Source organism: Phalangium opilio, unplaced genomic scaffold (genome assembly GCF_054372755.1).
Source record: "Phalangium opilio isolate 3A_F unplaced genomic scaffold, DU_Popi_V2 ptg000082l_1, whole genome shotgun sequence".
Lineage (NCBI taxonomy): Eukaryota > Metazoa > Arthropoda > Arachnida > Opiliones > Phalangiidae > Phalangium > Phalangium opilio.
The window spans coordinates 6,136,913-6,160,685 of record NW_028324189.1 but is presented as its reverse complement, the minus strand read 5'-3'; the positions used below and the strand labels follow the sequence as shown (position 1 = coordinate 6,160,685).

The window sequence follows — 23,773 nt, the reverse complement described above, 5'->3', positions numbered from 1 at the left end:
GTGTTCAGCTATTTGGATTTCGCGCCTGGGATACAGCGCACCCGAGTCCGCGAATAGGCGCTTTTAGCGCCCCCCGACGTTGGAAATGTATTTGGTTGCAGGCAAACGTCAGACGGCTCATTCGTTGCCTGGAAGCCGCCGAGGTCAGACGGCTTATTCGTTGCGTGCAAGCCGTGGAGAAAGGTCGCTTGGAAAAACCTTTCTCGCTCACCTGATCGTGATCCCGGCTTTTGAGGTCGATTCTTGATAGCCCCGCCATTTCGCTGATCGTTTTTGCCGAGGACGCAAGCTGAATTCGACGCTCTTCAACTTACTGGCGGCCATTGCTTCGCCTCGTGGTGCTTTAACAGTCCGTAAGCCTAACTTTTACAATAATCCAAACTCATCTAGCTCCCCTTAAATTATTTATTTTATTTCAAGTATTTAAATTAATTAGGTAGTGTTAAATGTTAGTGAATTTTATTTATTTATTAAAAATCAAGTACCAAAAATAAAATTTTACAACGAGATCTTGGACAAGAGAGAATCCTTTAATAATTAGTTTAGGGGCTATTATTTAAAGATATTAAACGGGATACGTATTTAATTTAGAGATATCGCGACAGATTTTCGGAAATCAAGTCCTGCCGAACACGAGGACCGGTTCACTAAGCCTAATTAAGCCTTGTCCCATTTAAATTCTAGTTCTTTTACGGATACTGTCTGTGAGAATAGTTTTAAAATAAATAAATGAAAGGTTTTCCTAAAATTAGTTTACGGGCTATTATTAAATAATTTAGAGATAACGCGACCGATTTTCGAAAATAAAGTCCCGCAAAGATAGTTTTAAGACACGTGGACGTTTGCTCTAAGCCTAAGTTAACCCTTGTCCAATTTCAACTAGAGATTCTATTTGTGGGTTCTACCTGTGGGAATAGTTTTAAATAAATATCAGGTCTTAATAAAATTAGCTAAGAAGATATTTTAAATTATTATGCTATTAAAAGGGGCAAGCAATTTAGTTTAAATATATGTCAAGTTTTCCAAAAAATAAATTTAGGGGAAATTTTAAACTAATTTCATTATTAAGCTGCGTAATTTGAAACAAATAAATAGGTTTTTTCTGAAATTAGTTTAGGGGATGTTTAAAATATTTTCATTATTAAGTTACATAATTTAACTTAAAATAAAGGACTGGTTTTCTTAAAACTATTTTCTATACAACTTAGGGAAATAATTAGGTAGCGAGAGTATTTAATTCAGGGTGGAAATCACGGTAGTCAAGTCTTTCTTTAATTTAGGGTGGTAATTAGTTGGTGTAGTTTGTCTCGGTTTGTAAATTTGGTAGCCAGTTTTTTAATCAAGGACACCCTCTTCTTAAATTATTTAAATCTACGAGATTACTTTGTTAGTAGGCAATAGTTTAATATGTGTTATTAATATGTTTTCATTTATAGATGCTGCAGATATTCTTGGATTTTTCTGTCGCTGGTCATTCCGAGACGTATCATTCCAGATGACATCCTTTGTTCCGATTGACGCAAGACGAAGCTGTTCTGGACTTGCTATGTATCATTCCTGATGACATCCTTCGTTCCGATTGACGCAAGACGAAGCTGTTCTGGACTTGCTATGTATCATTAAAGATGACACGCTTCGTTGGATTCACGTTACATGATGTCTTCTGGACTTGCTCTTTCTCTCAGCGCTGACTTAAAGATTTGGAGGAAATCATCGAAGCTAGAAGAGACCAAATACATCTTTTTTACTTGAAAATTTTTCATGTAACCACTTAACTTAATTTTTTTTGTGGAAATTTTAATTGTAACTACTCTTTATTTTTTTTCGCGTTCAAACTTTAACTTAACAACCTCTTTAATATTTTTTTGTTCGAAATTTTTGTAAACACTTTGGTTTTCTTGTTTTTTATTGAATAAATTTTGCCTTAAACCTCGTTCTTTCTTTTCTTGAATTTTTAATATACTAGACTTGGTTTCGATTTTTTTGCCTCTGGACTTAGGGGGATATTTTTAGGCCCCTTTTTAAGCTTTTTACTAAATAAAAAAGGCAAAAACATTATAAAAAAAAATTTTTATATAAAAAATTTTTTTTTTTTTAAAAAAATGTAAAATTTATAAAAAAATTAATGAAAAATACAAAAAAAACATAAAAAAGGTCAAAAAAAACTAACCTAAGTGTTTTTCTTATGTTTTTGTACCTTCCATAGTAACGAAACTTTAAATTTAAACTTAAGCTACCACCCCCAAAGTAAGCCTTGCGAGCCCAATTTAAATTTAACAAGCCCCTGTTCAACTCGGGAATCATTAAATTTAAACTAAGGCCCGCTATGGAGCCCCCAAAAACCAGGAAACTTCGTCCTTAGCGTGGGATTTCCAATGAAAGTCCACTCGATGTTAGAAGTCGTCCACTCGATGTTAGAAGTCGTCCACTCGATGTTAGAAGTCCTCCACTAGATGTCCTCCACTCGATGTTAGATGTCCTCCACTAGATGTCCTCCACTCGATGTTAGATGTCCTCCACTCGATGCTAGATGTCCTCCACTCGATGTTAGATGTCCTCCACTCGAGTGAATGTTCCTGCGCAAGAGAAATTCTTATTATTATTTAGAGAAAATAGCACATGCATAACTTCAAATTATATACCTTAATATGAAAATCCACTTGAATATTCTTGCATGATGTAACGTAAAATGTTCGGGCAGAAGACAAATTATTATTATTTGACAAATTGCACACGCGTAACATTTAACTAAATAACTATAGTATGGGGAAGTAAAATAATATCATAAAAACCTAAGCCTTGATTTAATAATAATAATAATAATAAAGGCTTTGTTTATTGGAAACCCGCTTAAAATCGTGTTTACTTTTAAAGGACAAAGCGTATAAGCAACCTTTTGCCTTAAACATAAATCATAAATTTATTTAGATCCTAAAAAACTCCCTCAAAGAGTTGCCAAACGCTTTTCCCCTAAAAATATTTATAATTAAAACTAGATACCTTAATACCGCAAAGGGAATCTCACCCTTAAAATCCTGATTACGTTCATTATTCTTAAAAGGGAGGGCTTGGACCAGTGTTCACCTATTCCATATTTCAGCATTTTATTTATGTCCTGGCGAAAAAAAAAATCCCTACATAGAAAAGGACACAAGCGCTTTCCTTCTAAGAATAAATATAATAATAAATAATAAACTAAATACCCAAATAATTGCCTACAATGTTTAACAGGCTGTCGAAATAGTCTTTTTTTGCTAATGAGATTCCCTTTAAACGGATAAAATTAAAGTGTAGACCTGAATTGAGAATGGAATTGTCCTGTAATATTGCTAAAGTTACTATTAATAAGATTTAATTACTTCACTGAGAGCCTAAAATGTCTAAATTGTTTTCCTAGTGAGATTCAGTTTCAACGGATAAAATCGAAGTGTAGAATGGAATTGTAATGGGTTCATTGACCCGATTAATATAGGGTGCAATTTGTCAAATAAAAATAATTCGTTCTAGAATCCAACATAAATTTCTCCTTTGGAAACAGAAGATAGCTAAAAAAATAAAATCTGTTCAATTCAAACAATCTAATACAAAATTAAAATTTTCAGCTTAAATGGCACAAGCATTTTGAATAACATTAATTCCACTTTCAAATAAATCATTTAACATAACTAGAAAGATAAATATTAATACGGTTTAGGGTCAATCTTGAAATATTTATCACATAAACAATCACTTTGAATTACTTTTAAACCGACTAAAAGATTGAATAGTAAAACCAGGAATAAATTAATTAGAAAAATTTAATAGGATTAATTTCAAATATTTTGAATAATTACGACATAAATGTGAATCATGAATACTGTGTGCCAAAATAAACTTCTAAATTCTTTCCAAGAAGTCATTTCGATACGACTAACTTGTAAGTACACAAATGGTGCTGTTACGGTGAAAACAAATGGGCTTGACACCCACAGGGCCGGAAATAAGAAAACTTTCATATAGAACATGTGTCCCCTCCTTTGACTAGAAAATTTATAGGACCTTGTCCACTAGTGTGTGCAAAAATTCGCGTATCTCTAGTAGACCCACAGTTATGAGCCTTCAAAGTTGGGTGTAATTATGTTGGGATGGGGGGGCAAATAGGACTATAACATAGTCAAAGGACACCCCCATATCTCTAGTAGAACCAGAGTTATGAACCTTCAAAGTTGGGATGGAGGGGCAAATAATACTATAACATAGTCAAAGGACACCCCACATCTCTAGTAGACCCACAGTTATGAGCCTTCAAAGTTGGGATGGGGGGGACAAATAGGACTATAACATAGTCAAAGGACACCCCACATCTCTAGTAGACCCACAGTTATGAGCCTTCAAAGTTGGGATGGGCGGGGGCAAATAGGACTATAACATAGTCAAAGGACACCCCACATCTCTAGTAGACCCACAGTTATGAGCCTTCAAAGTTGGGATGGGGGGGCAAATAGGACTATAACATAGTCAAAGGACACCCCACATCTCTAGTAGACCCACAGTTATGAACCTTCAAAGTTGGGATGGGGGGGGGGGGGCAAATAGGACTATAACATAGTCAAAGGACACCCCACATCTCTAGTAGACCCACAGTTATGAGCCTTCAAAGTTGGGATGGGGGGGGGGCAAATAATAGTATAACATAGTCAAAGGACACCCCACATCTCTAGTAGACCCACAGTTATGAGCCTTCAAAGTTGGGATGGGGGGGCAAATAATACTATAACATAGTCAAAGGACACCCCACATCTCTAGTAGACCCACAGTTATGAGCCTTCATGGTTGGGATGGGGGGGCAAATAATACTATAACATAGTCAAAGGACACCCCACATCTCTAGTAGACCCACAGTTATGAGCCTTCAAAGTTGGGATGGGGGGGGGGCAAATAATACTATAACATTGTCAAAGGACACCCCACATCTCTAGTAGACCCACAGTTATGAGCCTTCAAAGTTGGGATGGGGGGGCAAATAATACTATAACATAGTCAAAGGACACCCCACATCTCTAGTAGACCCACAGTTATGAGCCTTCAAAGTTGGGATGGGGGGGGGGCAAATAATACTATAACATAGTCAAAGGACACCCCACATCTCTAGTAGACCCACAGTTATGAGCCTTCAAAGTTGGGATGGGGGGGGGGCAAATAATACTATAACATAGTCAAAGGACACCCCACATCTCTAGTAGACCCACAGTTAAGAACCTTCAAAGTTGGGATGGGGGGGGCAAATAATACTATAACATAGTCAAAGGACACCCCACATCTCTAGTAGACCCACAGTTAAGAGCCTTCAAAGTTGGGATGGGGGGGGGGCAAATAATACTATAACATTGTCAAAGGACACCCCCATATCTCTAGTAGAACCAGAGTTATGAACCTTCAAAGTTGGGATGGGGGGGGGGGGTAAATAATACTATAACATAGTCAAAGGACACCCCACATCTCTTGTAGACCCACAGTTAAGAGCCTTCAAAGTTGGGTGTAATTATGGTGGGATGGAGGGGGGGAAAATAGGACTATAACATAGTCAAAGGACACCCCCATATCTCTAGTAGAACCAGAGTTATGAACCCCCAAAGTGGGTGGAATGCTATACCTATGGAGGGGGTATGTTTGTGAACATTTTTCTTAATTACTCGGCCCCTGTTTGTCGTAACCCTGGGTTTCTAATATGGTTGGATGGTGGGGGGACAAATAGGACTATAACATACTGAAAGGACGACTCCTTTGACTAGAAAATTTATAGGACATTGTGCAAAAATAGTATCGCGTGTTCATGGTTCAGCTATCAAAACTTTGGGAAAATTTATTGGTCAAACCGGCCAGTGACCCCCTTAGTTTTTAAAAATAGTATGGGACATTTTACAATGTTATTGGACAATGTGTCCTGTGCTTATTTCCGGCCCTAGACACCCATATTTACACCAATAGATTTGTTAATTGAAAACATTTTAGAGAACTACAGTTAAGGGCAATATACAGCCAATAACCAAAGCAACAAAAGTGCATTAGTTATTTAGAACTATGGAGTTCCAAATAACTACAATTATGTTCGGTAACCAATATATAAAAACAACTAAGGCTATGTTTTCTTCAAACAGACAATGGTCGTAATTAACAAACCTACTTTCCACGTTTAACGATACATTTTCCACTTGCAACGCTTAGTTTCCATTTGGTTGCGATAAAATTTTGGTATTTAATATAAATTAACCCTTATAAATAAAATATTTACCTGGAAAGATCTCTGTATCCACTGAAAGAGACTATGGCTTCCACAAACGCAGCACCGCCCCAAAGACAAAGGCTTAAGCCTTGGTCGTAATTAGCAAACGTATTTGGCACGGTAAATAATACATTTTCCACTTGCAACGCTTAGTTTCCGATTGATAGCGATAAAACTTTGTTATTTAATCAAAATTAACCCTTAAAATATAAATAAAATCAAAATATTTACCAGCAAAAATCGGACAGAAAATCGCAGCAGCTAGTTCTCACGGAAAACGACCCCAAAAAGAACCCAGAATGAAAAGGCTTATTCGTAGCAAACACGGACCACTAGATGGCGCTGCTGAAGTTAGGCAAACTTCAAAATATGGCGGGAGCGTGGCGTGCGTTTCAATTTTATTGTTTCTATTTTCTAATATAATTAATTGAATGAAAGTTAGGTAATTCATTTTACAGGAGACTCAGTTTTACGTTGATCTAGATCAAACAAAAGTTCTGAAAATAAAAGGGCTTCTATAGCGCCAGAAGTTTATCCAAGCGCGAGCAGCTTGCGTTGTCGAGTACGTGATCCAGTGGGCTACTCACCCACTCCCCGTAGGCTTCCAAGCTCCTGCATTTTAAAAATGTCTCCTAATCCGAAATCGCCCGATTCTGAAAAACAGAAGAAATACGATAGACAATTAAGGTTTGTCCTATCATAAAATTTAACCTAATTACCCAAAATAAGAGCCATAATCTTTGTTAATTAGGCTATGGGGAGATCACGGTCAAAGTGCGTTAGAATCGGCCCATATTTGCCTTATAAACGCTACCGCAACTGGAACTGAAATACTCAAAAGCATCGTCTTACCAGGTTTAAACTTAAAACTTTTATTTGAAATTATTTTATTAATTAAACTAATTGAGATTATATTAAACCAAAGGTATTGGAGCATTCACAATTGTCGATGGGCATAAAATTAGTGGGGAGGATGCTGGAAATAAGTATGTTAAATTCATTATAGAGTAATGGCAGCCCTCTGCCTTCGACTGTATTAAGCTCTGTGGGGAAATAACATGGGGTGCCATTAGTCTATTAATGGACTAATAAATAATTAAAATTTAATTGAATTTAGCTTCTTTCTGGATAAACAAAGTATCGGAAAGGTAAAGCGTCTTTTTTCCAATGTCAGATTGTCAATTATGAATGATTTGACAAAATATTTTGGGATTTTTTAGTCAAGAGCTCAAATTGCCACGCAATTATTATTAGAATTGAATTCCGATGTCAGGGGAGATTTTGTCGATGAGGTTGTATGGCTTTTAAACCAATTTAAATTAATTTAAGCTTAATTACACGACCTTTTAAGACTCCAGAGAAACTTTTAGAAACCAATCCGGGTTATTTCAACCATTTTTCAGTCGTAGTTGCCACTAATTTAGTTGAAAAGTATGTATGTATGGACTTTATAGGTAATTTGTTAAAGGTGACGTAACTTTGAAACTTTCTTTGAAGAACTCTTTTGAGTCTTTCTGATAAGTTATGGGAGGCGGGAGTTCCGTTATTGGTTGTTAAATGCTACGGTATGATTGGATATATGAGATTGCAAGTTGCCGAACATTCTGGTAAAGTTTTCCACAAACTGTGAAATCATGTGGAGGTGTGCTAATACCACTTTTTGGGTATCAGACGGCTTACCGAATACCGAAAAGTTTCCTTATCAGATACCAAATCGAATAGTTCATTCCAAATCCAATGCTGAATAGTTAGGCCTTGGTAAATTTTTTACTACAAGATTAATGGTGAATACTTAAGCCTATTATTCGCGAATAGTTAAGCCTTGGTAAATTTTTTACTACAAGATTAATGGTGAATACTTAAGCCTATTATTCGCGAATAGTTAAGCCTTGGTAAATTTTTTACTACAAGATTAATGGTGAATACTTAAGCCTATTATTCGCGAATAGTTAAGCCTATTATTCGCGAATAGTTAAGCCTTGGTAAATTTTTTACTACAAGATTAATGGTGAATACTTAAGCCTATTATTCGCGAATAGTTAAGCCTTGGTAAATTTTTTACTACAAGATTAATGGTGAATACTTAAGCCTATTATTCGCGAATAGTTAAGCCTTGGTAAATTTTTTACTACAAGATTAATGGTGAATACTTAAGCCTATTATTCGCGAATAGTTAAGCCTTGGTAAATTTTTTACTACAAGATTAATGGTGAATACTTAAGCCTATTATTCGCGAATAGTTAAGCCTATTATTCGCGAATAGTTAAGCCTATTATTCGCGAATAGTTAAGCCTTGGTAAATTTTTTACTACAAGATTAATGGTGAATACTTAAGCCTATTATTCGCGAATAGTTAAGCCTATTATTCGCGAATAGTTAAGCCTAGTGTTCTCGCGAATAATTAAGCCTAGTGTTCTCGCGAATGATTGAGCCTAGTGTTCTCGCGAATGATTAAGCCTAGTGTTCTCGCGAATAATTAAGCCTAGTGTTCTCGCGAATGATTAAGCTATAGTGTTCTCGCGAATGATTAAGCTATAGTGTTCTCGCGAATGATTAAGCTATAGTGTTCTCGCGAATAATTAAACCTAGTGTTCTCGCGAATAATTAAGCCTAGTGTTCTCGCGAATGATTAAGCTATAGTGTTCTCGCGAATGATTAAGCTATAGTGTTCTCGCGAATGATTGAGCCTAGTGTTCTCGCGAATGATTAAGCCTAGTGTTCTCGCGAATAATTAAGCCTAGTGTTCTCGCGAATGATTAAGCTATAGTGTTCTCGCGAATGATTAAGCTATAGTGTTCTCGCGAATGATTAAGCTATAGTGTTCTCGCGAATAATTAAACCTAGTGTTCTCGCGAATAATTAAGCTATAGTGTTCTCGCGAACGATTAAGCTATAGTGTTCTCGCGAACGATTAAGCTATAGTGTTCTCGCGAACGATTAAGCTATAGTGTTCTCGCGAACGATTAAGCTATAGTGTTCTCGCGAATGATTAAGCTATAGTGTTCTCGCGAACGATTAAGCTATAGTGTTCTCGCGAATGATTAAGCTATAGTGTTCTCGCGAATGATTAAGCTATAGTGTTCTCGCGAATGATTAAGCTATAGTGTTCTCGCGAATGATTAAGCTATAGTGTTCTCGCGAATGATTAAGCTATAGTGTTCTCGCGAATGATTAAGCTATAGTGTTCTCGCGAATGATTAAGCTATAGTGTTCTCGCGAATGATTAAGCTATAGTGTTCTCGCGAATGATTAAGCTATAGTGTTCTCGCGAATGATTAAGCCTAGTATTCTCGCGAATAATTAAGCCTAGTATTCTCGCGAATAATTAAGCCTAGTATTCTCGCGAATAATTAAGCCTAGTATTCTCGCGAATAATTAAGCCTAGTATTCTCGCGAATTGTTAATACCAAGCAAGGAGGAAAACATTTAGAAATGGAAGGCGGCCATAAATTTATGGTAGTCGAACTTTAACTGAATAGTCAATTCATTATTCGTATCAAATAGTGAAAACGGGCTTAGCAAATACCAGATTGAATTATTAGGTTCGGTATTGGATTGAAACGGTTAGCCGCACACCTCTATGTAAATTGTAATAATACAGTCTGCCTAAACTGATTCCATTCGAATTGAAATCTTAGTGATTGAAACCCACCCTGAAAATGAACTGGGGGATTTACGCCTAGATCGACCGTTCCCTGGATTAACCGAGTTTGTCGATTCCGTCAATTTAGAACAAATGAGTAATAAGGAACATAGTCACACGCCGTATCTAGTTGTTTTGATGAAATACTTGAAGGAATGGTCGCAATTAAACGGGGGAACTTTACCCAAAAATTACAAAGAAAAAGAATCTCTCCGGCAAATGATTCGTAATGGCATTAGAAAAAACGAAAATGGAATACCGGAAGAGGAGGAAAATTTTGAGGAAGCCATTAAGGCTATTAATACCACTATTCATCCCACTAATGTATAATTAATTCACTAATTTAATGTAATTAGAATTAGCCTTTTTACTTTTAAATAATTTAATTTAATTAGGTTCCTAGTAACGTTCAAAAATTATTCGAAGATCCCTCTTGTTTGAATATCACCAGTGACGTATGGATATTATTTTTTTAATTATTTCAATTAAGTGTAGGCTTAATTTTGTTTTATTAATTAATTAATTAATTTGGAGGGGGGCTGGTTTGGTTAATTATTTTAGAGTAAAACGTTTTGGATTTTAATTCGGGCTTTGAAGCAGTTTGTGGAAGGGGAAGGAAATGGGGTTTTGCCTCTTAGGGGTACCATCCCCGATATGACGGCTGATTCCAAAAGTTACGTTCAATTACAAAACGTTTATCGTTCGCAAGCCAATAAAGACGCCGAAATAGTCATGAATAAAGTTCAGCAAATTCTCTCCAATATTGGAAAAGTAGGAAATACATTTTTAATTTAAAACAGGGTTCATTCAAAATTTCGCGAGATTTGTATGAACCTTGTATACTCGACCGCAATCTTTGAAAGAAAGTATAGCTAAAAAATTGTGATGGCTGATATCGTAATCGGTAAATTAATTAACTTCGAACCTATTAATCGGTAAATTAATTAACTTCGAACCTATTAATCGGTAAATTAATTAACTTCAAACCTATTAATCGGTAAATTAATTAACTTCGAACCTATTAATCGGTAAATTAATTAACTTCGAACCTATTAATCGGTAAATTAATTAACTTCGAACCTATTAATCGGTAAATTAATTAACTTCGAACCTATTAATCGGTAAATTAATTAACTTCGAACCTATTAATCGGTAAATTAATTAACTTCGAACCTATTAATCGGTAAATTAATTAACTTCGAACCTATTAATCGGTAAATTAATTAACTTCGAACCTATTAATCGGTAAATTAATTAACTTCGAACCTATTAATCGGTAAATTAATTAACTTCGAACCTATTAATCGGTAAATTAATTAACTTCGAACCTATTAATCGGTAAATTAATTAACTTCGAACCTATTAATCGGTAAATTAATTAACTTCGAACCTATTAATCGGTAAATTAATTTTGAACCTATTAATCGGTAAATTAACTTCGAACCTATTAATCGGTAAATTAACTTCGAACCTATTAATCGGTAAATTAACTTGGAACCTATTAATCGGTAAATTAACTTGGAACCTATTAATCGGTAAATTAACTTGGAACCTATTAATCGGTAAATTAACTTCGAACCTATTAATCGGTAAATTAACTTGGAACCTATTAATCGGTAAATTAATTAACTTCGAACCTATTAATCGGTAAATTAATTAACTTCGAACCTATTAATCGGTAAATTAATTAACTTCGAACCTATTAATCGGTAAATTAATTAACTTCGAACCCATTAATCGGTAAATTAATTAACTTCGAACCCATTAATAGGTAAATTAACTTGTGAGTAATGTAAAAATTGCTATATTTGTTTAAATTACGATATTCAAAGGCTTGTCTTGTCTTTTGACATTAAAAAGGGACGTGTCCTGTCCGTGTCTTACTTCTTTGTAAGATTGCGATTGATTAGGGCTAGTTTATCAATATTAAAAGTTGATGGTGATTAATTAAGTCGCAGGACGCTATCACTGAAAACGAAGTAAGATTATTTTGCAAACACGCTTATTTTTTGAGAATGATTCGTGGTCGTTCCCTGGCCGAGGAATACAACCCCCAAACCTTAAAAAAAGAGGATATCCTTGCTAACCTCGATAACCCCGACAGTGAAATGATCTTCTACCCTCTCTTCAGAGCTATCGATAGATTCCAAAGCGCGCGTAATAGATATCCTGGCTATTTTAACGATCAAGTTGAAACTGACATCGTTAACCTTAAAGTAATTAATCTTAATTAATGTATATTTTAGCCTGTGTTTCAAATAATCATTTATTTAAGGCTTGTCTAAGTAATGTATTGTCCGAATGGGGGTGTGGACCCTTAGCTAAAGATGATTACGTTCATGAAATGTATGTAAGATTTTAAATTTAAAGAAAAGGGTCATGTGACGTAATATTATACCTTAAAATAACATCCTTTTTCTAAATATAAAAGGAATTAAATATTTATATAAAAATAAATGATCTGATGTCTTATTACAATATGATAATTAGTATATTTAATTAGTCTTAAAAATAATCAAGGACTACTGCGCCATCCGCCATTGGTTTCGTGGCGTCTGCTAAACAGAACCTCTTACCCATACGGGATTGGTTGAATTCTCATAGGCATAGCTCACTCGATCACGCGCGTAACAGGTTCGTTTTAGCAGACGCCGCTTAAGCAATGGCGAGGACTACTGCACCATCCGCCATTGGTTTTGTGGCGTCTGCTAAACAGAACCTCTTACCCATAAGGGATTGGTTGAATTCTCATAGGCATAGCTCACTCGATCACGCGCGTAAGAGGTTCGTTTTAGCAGACGCCGCTAAACCAATGGCGAGGACTACTGCACCATCCGCCATTGGTTTTGTGGCGTCTGCTAAACAGAACCTCTTACCCATACGGGATTGGTTGAATTCTCATAGGCATAGCTCACTCGATCACGCGTGTAAGAGGTTCGTTTTAGCAGACGCCGCTAAACCAATGGCGAGGACTACTGCACCATCCGCCATTGGTTTTGTGGCGTCTGCTAAACAGAACCGTTTACCTCTAAAGAGATTGGTTGAATCAAGGATTATTTAAAATGTCTAGACATTTTAAATAATCCTTGGTTGAATTCTCACAGGCTGAAAATGGTAAGGGTAAGGTGGGGTATAGCCCACTTGATCACGCGCCTAAGAGGTTCTGTTTAGCAGACGACACTAAACTAATGGCGCAGTAATCTCGATTTCAAGACTAATTAAATTAAATTCTAATTATTTTGTAATAAGGGATCATTTTTATATGAATATTTTCCTTTTATATTTAGAAAAATGCCGTTCTTCTAAGGTACAATGTTATCTGAACTTTTCCTTTAACGAACAAGAACTTAACGGGGATTTAATTAAATTTAATATTAAATGATCGAAGGTGTCGCTATGGTTCATGCGAATTGCATTCTGTGGCTGCCTTTATGGGTGGTTGCGCTGCTCAAGAAGCGATTAAACTCATCACTGGTCAATACGTTCCGTTTAACAATACTTACATCTATAACGCTATGACCGCTACTTCTTCTATTTTTGAGTTTTGAACATAACATAATTTTCTGTTAAAAATTTCACACACAATGTAAACGGTTTAAGTACATTTTTATTAATTATTCAAGCAACAAATTAATAAATGTTCGCAAAATAAATTCTTTTTTTTCTTCAATCCATATAAAATTATTTATTTTAATATTATATTAAACGAGTATATTCTGAAATTGCACGGGTTTTACAGTAATTAAGCTTATTCCTTGGGTGTAAAATTCAAGGTCAAGCTATTTATGCAGAATCTTTCACCAGTTGGTTTGGGTCCATCATTGAAGACGTGTCCCAAGTGAGCGTCACACTTGAACGTAATAAATTTAATTAATCTTTTTTATTGGAATTTGCGGGGGATAATGATAAAGCTTTATTTATGGAGTTACTTTTTTGCATATAACTTCAGTTCTTCTCATTCCCCTTGTGTGGTCTGGTCTACGAATAATGTTGCTCTTTGATTCGTCACCGTTCACAGCTCCGTACGCTGTGTGAAATGAAGGCCACCCACAGCCAGATTGAAACTTTGATTCTGAACTATCGTAGAAATACACTTTATAAACACTATGGGTTCATTTAAAATCTGAGTAAATTAAGCAATTTAGTACAGGCAAAGGCAGGGCGTCGTGCGCCTTTTGCGCACGACGCCATGCCTTTGCCTGTACTAAATTGCGTTGCGTCCGACGTACGTTTATGAATTCCACCTTAAATCTTACCTAAATAATTCTGCGCCACAACAAACGCATGAATATATTCCCTTCTCAAAATGATTATAAAATTTTCCACTGAAAGGCTGACAAATAAAATTTTAGCTGTAGATGAAAAATAGGTCAAAATAGGCTTGACTGAAAATAATCTTACCGGTTCAGTCCCCCTCTCCCTACAGACGTAATATTGTTCAGGGGTCAGTTTTTTCTCCCAATCTTTGTCGGTCATTTCTGTCAGTACTTTGTCAGTTAAATGACCTTCAAAAATAAAATTGTTAAAGAATTATATAAGAATAAAACTTAAGCCTTTGTCTTTTGAATTTAATTTGTATTTTGTAAAAATTTACAAGCGGTTCCGTGTAGATACTGTTTCCTATTTCCGTTAATTTTATATAAGGAAGTAGAATTTTTCCAGGAAGTTATTGCCTTTTGCCCGTGAATAGTTTTTAAACTATTTAAATGAATACTAGTTGCGGCGAGAAACCTAGTTTGTTTCAGTAAAATCCCGCTCAAAATTCCTAGTTTTACAATTTCCATAGTTAAGCCTTAGCCTTACCACACAGCTAAGCCTAATTATTTCAGACAAGCGCTATTTTTAAATTGAGCTTATCTTTGTTTTTTTTTGTTTTTTGCGCTTTCAAAAATTATAGATAAAATTTTTATGACATGGGAACGAAAAAGGTTTATACAAGATTACGAGTGATAAAAGTTTGTTTTAGGAAACTTAAGAAGATCGATTAAGCCTAAAAAAATTTGGATCTATTTTTGGCGGTTAAAATAACCCTAGTTTTATTTTATTTCAGTAAAATTCGCTTTGTTTTATTTTTCCTGGGCCCGTTCGTTTACCCTACTTCTCCTATCCTATATTTAGGTATTTACAAAATTACAAGCCATGTTATTTTTCAACTACGATGTCAGTACCACCATGGTACCACGTGCAACAAGAACTACCAACGCTTACACATGTAAAAAAACGCCTACTCTGAATCTGAAAGTATATTGAACCCGAAACGGTTTTTCAATGTACCTCTTCGATAGTAGACTAGAGATATGTTGTGTATGCCTTCTGTAATAAAAAAATTATAGGGCGTGCGAGAGCTTGGATGTTTCATTTGAAAAGAGACTATGTTTCTAGACTACGATTTACTTTGAAGTTATCGTACTGGAAAAAATGCCGTTATAGTGATAAGTGACATGGGGATGTTATATAGGAACTGTTTTGTTTATCGGTTGAACTCGCGCGGGAAAGTCACATGGAGGTACAAAACAGTTACCACGGGAGAAGTTTCGTATTTTAATATGTTGAACTGGAGGATTTCTAAGGCCTCCTGGGTTTTTGTAATATTTCCTCCGAGTACTTTCACCCCCGGCTAAAGCTCATCCCTCCCTCGTGTCGTCTGCTAGACAGCTGGGACGCGTTTAAAGGTCCATGATGAATGAAAACAGTCGTCAATTGAACGTAGAGCCAAACTTCAAACGGGCGCGAAATTTTTCGGCTTCCTTACAATTAGGTTAGGTATTCCCTATAGTAACTCCGATTCTATTTACTTAGAAATTAACGAAAACACATAAGCCTAATAAATATTTCGGTTAAAAGAACTTAGCCAAATAGAAAGTCGCATTCTTAAGCCTTGGTTATTCTCCCGTAGTATATTTTCGTAGTAAATTTTTAAATGCCTAACATGAGTTTTGACGTGACTGTCAACGCGTTGTACTCGACAATCGCCACGAAAATCGACGCGGAAAAAGATAATTTACAAAAAATTAGCCACCAAATTTGGAGTCATCCCGAAATTAATTACGAAGAAATTAAAGCTCATGATTGTTTAACCAATGAATTAGAAAAATATGGTTTTAACGTTGAGAGGCATTATGGGTTGCCAACCGCTTTCAGGGCTCACGTTGAAGGAAAATCCGGTAAGTTAGAGATCAAATTGGCTGGCTGCAAATTGTTTGTTCTGGGCTTAAACAAGCAATCATCTTATTCTTGCCCAGGTCAAAGGCCAGTTGTGGCTTTTCTATGTGAGTATGATGCCTTACCCGAGATTGGACATGCTTGTGGTCATAATTTAATAGCCGAAACCGGGATTGCCGCTGGGGTTGGCGCTAAAGCGGCTTTAGAATCTGACGATACCATTTCTGGAACCGTAAGTAGAGATTTAATTATTCTAAACAAACGTGGATAGGGTCAAACTTTTGAAAACTTGTTAAAATATTAAATATAACCAATGTAACTGTAATTGTTGAATCATTATTTTGGAAAGATAATACTGTTTCCAGGTTTTTTAAGACAGCCCTTCTTTTGAGTTAAAATTGAAGGTTTAATTTAAAACATTGTCAGGTTGTTGTGTTGGGATGTCCGGCTGAAGAAGGGGGAGGGGGCAAGATTGAGTTGATAAAATTTGGAGCTTTCAAAGATGTTGATATTTGCATAATGGTTCATCCTAGTCCTTACGATCTTGTCTTCACCAATTTCATTGGCATTCGTAGGGTCAGTTCTCACTTTTATTATAAATTTCACACCTTTTCAAGGAAATGGACTGTTTTACTTAGAGAGCCAGTTTTAATCACGGGTTACATAAATTGTTAAAATTGAGTTTTATGTTTTATTTGGTTTGTTCCTTTCAATTTCTTGTGAATTTCCCATTAATTTCGCTTCACCCTTGAACCCTGACTTTGAAGGGAGTCTTGTGAGATATAAGGTTCAAATTGATTTGGAATAGAAAGACTTGAACACCAATTATGTGGTTGGGAAAATGTTTAAAACCTTGGGCCTATAAATCACTAGTGAATTAGCCCACGTGAGACTCCCTTTAAATTTCCCGAGACTCCCTTTAAATTTCCCGAGACTCCCTTTAAATTTCCCGAGACTCCCTTTAAATTTCCCGAGACTCCCCTCGAGAAATTTCCCGAGACTCCCCTCGAGAAATTTCCCGAGACTCCCTTTAAATTTCCCGAGACTCCCCTCGAGAAATTTCCCGGAGACTCCCTTTAAATTTCCCGAGACTCCCCTCGAGAAATTTCCCGGAGACTCCCTTTAAATTTCCCGAGACTCCCCTCGAGAAATTTCCCGGAGACTCCCTTTAAATTTCCCAAGACTCCCCTCGAGAAATTTCCCGAGACTCCCTTTAAATTTCCCAAGACTCCCCTCGAGAAATTTCCCGGAGACTCCCTTTAAATTTCCCAAGACTCCCCTCGAGAAATTTCCCGGAGACTCCCTTTAAATTTCCCAAGACTCCCCTCGAGAAATTTCCCGGAGACTCCCTTTAAATTTCCCAAGACTCCCCTCGAGAAATTTCCCGGAGACTCCCTTTAAATTTCCCAAGACTCCCCTCGAGAAATTTCCCGGAGACTCCCTTTAAATTTCCCAAGACTCCCCTCGAGAAATTTCCCGGAGACTCCCTTTAAATTTCCCAAGACTCCCCTCGAGAAATTTCCCGGAGACTCCCTTTAAATTTCACAAGACTCCCCTCGAGAAATTTCCCGGAGACTCCCTTTAAATTTCCCAAGACTCCCCTCGAGAAATTTCCCGGAGACTCCCTTTAAATTTCCCAAGACTCCCCTCGAGAAATTTCCCGGAGACTCCCTTTAAATTTCCCAAGACTCCCCTCGAGAAATTTCCCGGAGACTCCCTTTAAATTTCCCAAGACTCCCCTCGAGAAATTTCCCGGAGACTCCCTTTAAATTTCCCAAGACTCCCCTCGAGAAATTTCCCGGAGACTCCCTTTAAATTTCCCAAGACTCCCCTCGAGAAATTTCCCGGAGACTCCCTTTAAATTTCCCAAGACTCCCCTCGAGAAATTTCCCGGAGACTCCCTTTAAATTTCACAAGACTCCCCTCGAGAAATTTCCCGGAGACTCCCCTCGAGAAATTTCCCGGAGACTCCCTTTAAATTTCCCAAGACTCCCCTCGAGAAATTTCCCGGAGACTCCCCTCGAGAAATTTCCCGGAGACTCCCTTTAAATTTCCCAAGACTCCCCTCGAGAAATTTCCCAGAGACTCCCTTTAAATTTCCTGAGACTCCCCTCGAGAAATTTCCCAGAGACTCCCTTCTAATTTCCCTAGGTTCCCACGCGTGAGAAAATTTGTTTTCAGTCTATAGGATAGGCAACTCCCTAACTCGAACGACAGCTTATTCTGTATATACTATGTTACAACATCGGTTGTCAGCACGCGCAAAGCTGGGTCTCTATGTAACCTAGCTTTGTACATGCTGTCAAGAGACTAAAAGTAAAATCTTCAGGATCTTCAGGATTTAAAATATCCGCGAGTTTTTTAGCTCGAGTGCAGGACCTCTAGACCTTAGTTTCAATGCTGTACGTGTGAAATTGCCTACAACCTTCTACACGTATTTGAAACTAAGTCCTAGAGGTCCGTGCATGCACTCGAGCTAAAAAAACTCGCGGATATTTTAAATCCTGAAGATCCTGAAGTTTTACTTTTAGTCTCTTGACAGCACGTACAAAGCTAGGTTACTTATAGAGACCCAGCTTTACGCGTGCTGACAACCGATGTTGTAACAGAGTATATACAGAATAAACTGTCGTTCGAGATAGGGAGTTGCCTATCCTATAGCGTGAAAACAAATTTCCTCGCGCGCATTCTTTATCCATGTTCACGCTGGTGTGTGAATTTCCCAAGTTTTTATGTACTTGACACAAATTTGAATTGGATACCTTGATTAAGTGACAACCTCTTTGTAAAACAGTGCACTTAGAAAAATACGAAAATTTAAAGTAGTCCAAACAGTATTTTGTTCGAGTCAAACATCCATAACCTTGAATTAGGTAAATAGAAAAAAGAAAAGTAGGTCACATCCTAATTGTGTTGTTGTTAAATGAAGTTTGTTATCAAATTCACGGGTGTCTCTGCGCACGCTTCTGCCTTCCCATGGCAAGGAATAAATGCCCTGGACGCAGCTGTTCAATGTTATAATTCCATATCTATGTTACGTCAACAAATGAAGCCCACCTGTCGAATACACGGTAATTAAAACCGGCCCCTTCTGGAATTAATTGTGATTTAAGCTCCACCCCTTCATTATACTGTAGGTATCATTTCTAACGGAGGTGTTCTGCCAAATATCATTCCTTCCGAAACGGAAATGAAATTCTACATCAGGGGACCTTCCACTTCCGAAGTCGATCACTTGCACAAAAAATTAGAGCATTGTATCAAAGCCGCCGCTGAAGCTACGGGTTGCGAATATACCGTTGAAATTGACGTGGGATATAAAGACTTGATCACCAATTACGTAATTGGGAAAAGGTTTCAGAAACACGGAGAACATCTTGGTGAGATTTAAAACATTGGGCTTATACATCAGGGGGGATGAAACACTACTGCAGGGCCCCAGAGGTCCTGTAAAAACATATATTATAGGCAAAAGTCGTCAAAAAATCCTATATTATAGGCAAAAGTCGTCATAAATCCTATATTATAGGCAAAAGTCGTCAAAAATCCTATATAGGCAAAAGTCGTCAAAAAATCCTATGTTATAGGAAAAAGTCGTCAAAAATGCTATGTTATAGGCAAAAGTCGTCATAAATCCTATGTTATAGGCAAAAGTCGTCAAAAATCCTATGTTATAGGCAAAAGTCGTCAAAAATCCTATGTTATAGGCAAAAGTCGTCAAAAATCATATATTATAGGCAAAAGTCGTCAAAAATCCTATGTTATAGGCAAAAGTTGTCAAAAATCCTATGTTATAGGCAAAAGTCGTCAAAATTCCTATGTTATAGGCAAAAGTCGTCAAAAATCCTATATTATAGGCAAAAGTCGTCAAAAATCCTATATTATAGGCAAAAGTCGTCAAAAATCCTATATTATAGGCAAAAGTCGTCAAAAATCCTATATTATAGGCAAAAGTCGTCAAAAATCCTATATTATAGGCAAAAGTCGTCAAAAATCCTATATAGGCAAAAGTATGGGATGAAAAAATACCCATAATTCCTATAAATATTTTCGAACTTGCGAATTACCCCTCGTGAGACAGGGCGGTTTTATTTCCTATAATTTTAACGTAAATATTTCAAGAAAGACATTGCCCCGAGTTATTTTCCAACAGTCTGCGTTTTTTTTTATGAACTTGAGACCTTCATAGATTATAATTTTTTATTAACAGAGTAATTTAAATGTTTATACAACTGTGATTAGATTAGGCATATGCCGCTTAAATTCTAGACGCATTATTGATTGTGGTGTTGGGTGGGGGTGGTAACGTAGGGATCCAATTTCGAGATCAAGATCCATTTATCGAGAAATTCACGGCGTCTTCCGATGTGGGCGACGTCTCCCACGAAGTTCCTACTATACAACCTTCGTTCTATATCGGAACTGACGCGCCAAATCACTCAGCCGCGTTTAATCTGGCCTCTGGCTCGCAACAAGCTCAACCTTATACTTTGACCATGGGTCGCGTTATGGCTATGACTGGACTCGATTTTATGTTAAGTCCCGAATTAGTCGAGAAAGCCAAATGCGCTCATCAAGATGATCTCATCAGAGATAAACAAATTTGAATAATAATTACGGAAATTATAACTTAACTCGTTTAAAGGCCGACTTCCATCGAAAAGAGTTCTAGCGAACTGAAAAATTAACGAGCATCGAGATGGCTAACAATGGAGCGACCGTGCCGATTTTCGAATCCCCGCTGGGGTAAAAGTTGGAAGGGTTCTAGCTAACTGAAAGCCGCGCAATGTGGTTCTAGCGAACTGAAGATGAACAATAGAGAATTTCCTTCAGAGGAAAGCAAAAATTCGAGAGGAAATAAATTTAAAAGGATGTCTATAGTTCAGCTCAGTTCGCTAGAAGTTAGCTAGAACCCCCAGCGGGGCTTCGAAAATCGGCACGGTCGCTCCATTGTTAGTCTCGATGCTCGGTTTTCAGTTCGCTAGAACCCTTTTCGCTACTGGAAGTCGGCCTTTAACATCTAAAGAAAAATCTTAAGCTTCGTAACGAGACATTTCTGATAAAATCACATCATAAATAATGATTTTGGAGGAGAATATTGTTTCGTTTCGAAGATGTTCTTTGGATATTATATCGAGAAACCAGCTGTTATTGGCTAAGAACTATAGAAATAATTATAATAGGCATATTTTAATGAAATTTTACGATAACTCCGCTGCTCAGCTGAAAAATAACCAAAAAGAAACGGTGCCTTTTCCAAAATATATTCGTGTTTAATTTGGTTTTTAGTTAGTTTATCCCCTGCCATTTTGATTATTTTTAAGTTTAATAAAAGAAAAGTTCACGTAACGTAACTTTACCTTAAAATAATGGCCCTTTTTCTTAATATAAAAGGAATTTAATATTTATATAAAAATAAATCATCTCTTATTAGTCTTAAAATCGTGGACTACTGCGCTATCCGTCATTGGTTTTGTGGCGTCTGCTAAACAGAACCTCTTACCCTTACGTGATTGGTTGTATTCTTACAGGCATAGCTCACTCGATCACGCGCGTTAGAGGTTCGTTTTAGCAGACGCCGCTAAACCAATGGCGGTTGGCGCAGTAGTCCACGTTCTTAAAAATAATCAAGGACTACTGCACCATCCGCCATTGGTTTTGTGGCGTCTGCTAAACAGAACCGTTTACCCCTAAAGAGATTGGTTCAATCAAGGATTATTTAAAATGTCTAGCACATTTTAAATAATCGTTGGTTGAATTCTCACAGGCTGATAATGATAATGGTAAGGGTAAGGTGGGGTATAGCCCACTTGATCACGCGCCTAAGAGGTTCTGTTTAGCAGACGACACTAAACTAATGGCGGTTGGAGCAGTAGTCCACGTTTTTAAGGCTAATAAGAGATAATTTAATTTTTTAATATTTTTCTTTTTATATTTAGAAAAAGGCCATTCTTTTAAGGTATAGTCTTATATGTTACCTGCACTATTCTTTTAAATTAAAATTTTAATTTAGAGGATGCTTTCCCCGCAATGGTTCCTAAGGAAATATATTATATTTTTCAATTTTGTTTTGTTGAATTGTTGCGTTAATTAGTTTTATAAATCATCCCCTAATTAATGGAATCTTAAGAAGAGAGTACAAAAGTGCAGCTAGCGAAGCTATCTTTCAGATGGGCGTTTAAATAATAAGAAATAAAGTGCCTAACTATATCAAAGTGCCTACGCTTTGTACGTTTACTAGTATAGCTGAAACAAAATAAATCTATAAATAATAATATTATCAAAAGTGGATGAGAGGGAAAGTATGAAAATGGCCAAAAGTCGCGAGTCATCAGATTCAGAGTTTCGCCGTAGTTGACCGTTTTATTGGCGTAGCTATACTGGGACTGTTCACTCCCTTAAAATAGGTGACTAGGTCTTGTGTTAATTCGCGGTTACGCGGTTACCGTCGTCTGCTATTGTGTAATCTCGGAGTCGGTAATTAAGCTATAACGCGAGCAGCTTGTGTCGTGGTGCGCGTGATCGAGCGGGCTATGGTTAAACCATGGATGAAGGATGCGCGTGAGGAAATTTGTTTTCACTCTACAGGATAGGCAACTCCCTATCTCGAGCGACAGAATATTCTGTATACACTCTGTTACAACGTCGGTTGTCAGCACGCGCAAGGCTAGGTCTCTATGTAACGTAGCTTTGTACGTGCTGTCAAGAGACAAAAAACTTCAGGATCTTCAGGATTTAAAATATCCGCGAGTTTTTTAGCTCGAGTGCACGGACCTCTAGGCCTTAGTTTCAAATGCGTGTAGTAGACTATGCAATTTCACACGTATTTGAAACTAAGGCCTAGAGGTCCGTGCACTCGAGCTAAAAAACTCGCGGATATTTTAAATCCTGAAGATCCTGAAGTTTTTTGTCTCTTGACAGCACGTACAAAGCTACGTTACATAGAGAAATAGCTTTGCGCGTGCTGACAACCGACGTTGTAACAGAGTATATACAGAATATTCTGTCGTTCGAGATAGGGAGTTGCCGATCCTATAGCGTGAAAACAAATTTCCTCACGCGCATCCTTCATCCATGGTTAAACCAAGGAGAAAAAATATCTGAACTACTTTCAGTCGCGAGTTTGCAAGTCCATCAGTCACTAGTAAACTAAATAGTTATTGGCGAAACTTTGATGTCCGCGTTTTTTAACACGTCATACTTTCCCTCTCATCCACATATCTCGTTAAATTAGGCGCACAAACGTTTTAGTCGCACATTTTTTGGTGGATTGTCTTGTTAAGTTTGTTTTTATTTTTACCTATAATCAAAGGACATGTAGTCTTCAACAGTTAACGGGTCAGAGTTAGAGTTTCAAATTGAGACCAAAATGGTCAAAGTGTAATCGTTTATAAATTTTATTGATTTTGACTTTCTTTGGCTCATTTTGAAGCTGTTAAGGAAATTATGAAATGAAATGAATGAGACTTGTCCTTTGAAAACCACCAAATATTTTGGCATATTGTAATTCAAATTTTTTTATATGAAATTTTTTATATCACGGTTTTTGTTTACTCGCAATTTTATTATTGTTTAGTTTTGTTATAACAAATATATATATATATATATTTAGCAGATGAAATTTAATTCTATGTTCAAGTTTAAAATATATTATGTACAATGTACGATAGGGATTCGAAAATAAAATACTCCCGCTATAATGCAAA

At 36.7% G+C, this 23,773-nt stretch overlaps 3 protein-coding genes and 2 long non-coding RNA genes across 7 annotated transcripts; 3 read left to right on the top strand and 2 right to left on the bottom strand.

The window, feature by feature from the left end:
• The first annotated feature begins 31 nt into the window (after positions 1 to 31).
• On the top strand, positions 32 to 1,936 carry LOC149651204 (uncharacterized). Its single transcript, XR_016371130.1, has 2 exons — positions 32 to 353; positions 1,437 to 1,936. It is a non-coding gene; the product is annotated as an uncharacterized LOC149651204 (long non-coding RNA).
• Positions 1,937 to 2,082: 146 nt separating this feature from the next.
• Positions 2,083 to 6,714, bottom strand: LOC149651203 (uncharacterized). Of its 2 annotated transcripts, none has more exons than XR_016371114.1 (4): positions 6,494 to 6,714; positions 6,272 to 6,410; positions 2,643 to 3,560; positions 2,083 to 2,576 (listed from the first exon to the last, which is right to left on the bottom strand). It is a non-coding gene; the product is annotated as an uncharacterized LOC149651203 (long non-coding RNA). The 2 variants fall into 2 exon arrangements; XR_016371113.1 differs by having other exon boundaries at positions 2,643 to 3,545.
• A 103-nt stretch (positions 6,715 to 6,817) lies between these two features.
• Positions 6,818 to 13,575, top strand: APP-BP1 (Nedd8-activating enzyme E1 regulatory subunit APP-BP1). Of its 2 annotated transcripts, none has more exons than XM_089847998.1 (13): positions 6,818 to 6,949; positions 7,014 to 7,117; positions 7,188 to 7,248; positions 7,380 to 7,410; positions 7,483 to 7,554; positions 7,614 to 7,693; positions 7,760 to 7,869; positions 9,901 to 10,229; positions 10,301 to 10,360; positions 10,467 to 10,676; positions 11,864 to 12,121; positions 12,181 to 12,251; positions 13,294 to 13,575. In XM_089847998.1, the coding sequence occupies exons 1-13, from the start codon at positions 6,888 to 6,890 to the stop codon at positions 13,451 to 13,453; spliced, it is 1,608 nt and encodes a 535-aa protein (XP_089704124.1). In that variant the 5' UTR covers positions 6,818 to 6,887; the 3' UTR covers positions 13,454 to 13,575. The 2 variants fall into 2 exon arrangements, with proteins under 2 accessions (XP_089704124.1, XP_089704123.1); XM_089847997.1 differs by having other exon boundaries at positions 11,858 to 12,121.
• On the bottom strand, positions 13,495 to 15,079 carry LOC149651201 (uncharacterized). Its single transcript, XM_089848015.1, has 5 exons — positions 14,500 to 15,079; positions 14,307 to 14,410; positions 14,162 to 14,238; positions 13,835 to 13,982; positions 13,495 to 13,755 (listed from the first exon to the last, which is right to left on the bottom strand). The coding sequence occupies exons 1-5, from the start codon at positions 14,687 to 14,689 to the stop codon at positions 13,654 to 13,656; spliced, it is 621 nt and encodes a 206-aa protein (XP_089704141.1). The 5' UTR covers positions 14,690 to 15,079; the 3' UTR covers positions 13,495 to 13,653.
• Positions 15,080 to 15,516: 437 nt separating this feature from the next.
• Positions 15,517 to 23,773, top strand: LOC149651200 (xaa-Arg dipeptidase-like). Its single transcript, XM_089848013.1, has 6 exons — positions 15,517 to 16,069; positions 16,148 to 16,299; positions 16,494 to 16,643; positions 18,997 to 19,138; positions 19,205 to 19,447; positions 20,379 to 23,773. Exons 1-6 carry the CDS (start codon positions 15,826 to 15,828, stop codon positions 20,672 to 20,674), a joined length of 1,227 nt encoding a protein of 408 aa, XP_089704139.1. The 5' UTR covers positions 15,517 to 15,825; the 3' UTR covers positions 20,675 to 23,773.

Bases quoted from the DNA above. Each gene is read 5' to 3' on its own strand.
- APP-BP1 (XM_089847997.1), top strand. From the start codon at position 6,888: ATGTCTCCTAATCCGAAATCGCCCGATTCTGAAAAACAGAAGAAATAC. The intron at 7,249-7,379 runs GTATGTTAAATT...AATTGAATTTAG, and splicing joins GGGGAGGATGCTGGAAATAA to CTTCTTTCTGGATAAACAAA. The intron at 10,230-10,300 runs GTATAATTAATT...TAATTTAATTAG, and splicing joins CCACTATTCATCCCACTAAT to GTTCCTAGTAACGTTCAAAA.
- LOC149651201 (XM_089848015.1), bottom strand. From the start codon at position 14,689: ATGGAAATTGTAAAACTAGGAATTTTGAGCGGGATTTTACTGAAACAA. The intron at 14,411-14,499 runs GTAAATTTTTAC...TTATTTTTGAAG, and splicing joins GTATCTACACGGAACCGCTT to GTCATTTAACTGACAAAGTA. The intron at 14,239-14,306 runs GTAAGATTATTT...TTTATTTGTCAG, and splicing joins GGGAGAGGGGGACTGAACCG to CCTTTCAGTGGAAAATTTTA.
- LOC149651200 (XM_089848013.1), top strand. From the start codon at position 15,826: ATGCCTAACATGAGTTTTGACGTGACTGTCAACGCGTTGTACTCGACA. The intron at 16,300-16,493 runs GTAAGTAGAGAT...AAACATTGTCAG, and splicing joins ACGATACCATTTCTGGAACC to GTTGTTGTGTTGGGATGTCC. The intron at 19,139-19,204 runs GTAATTAAAACC...ATTATACTGTAG, and splicing joins GCCCACCTGTCGAATACACG to GTATCATTTCTAACGGAGGT.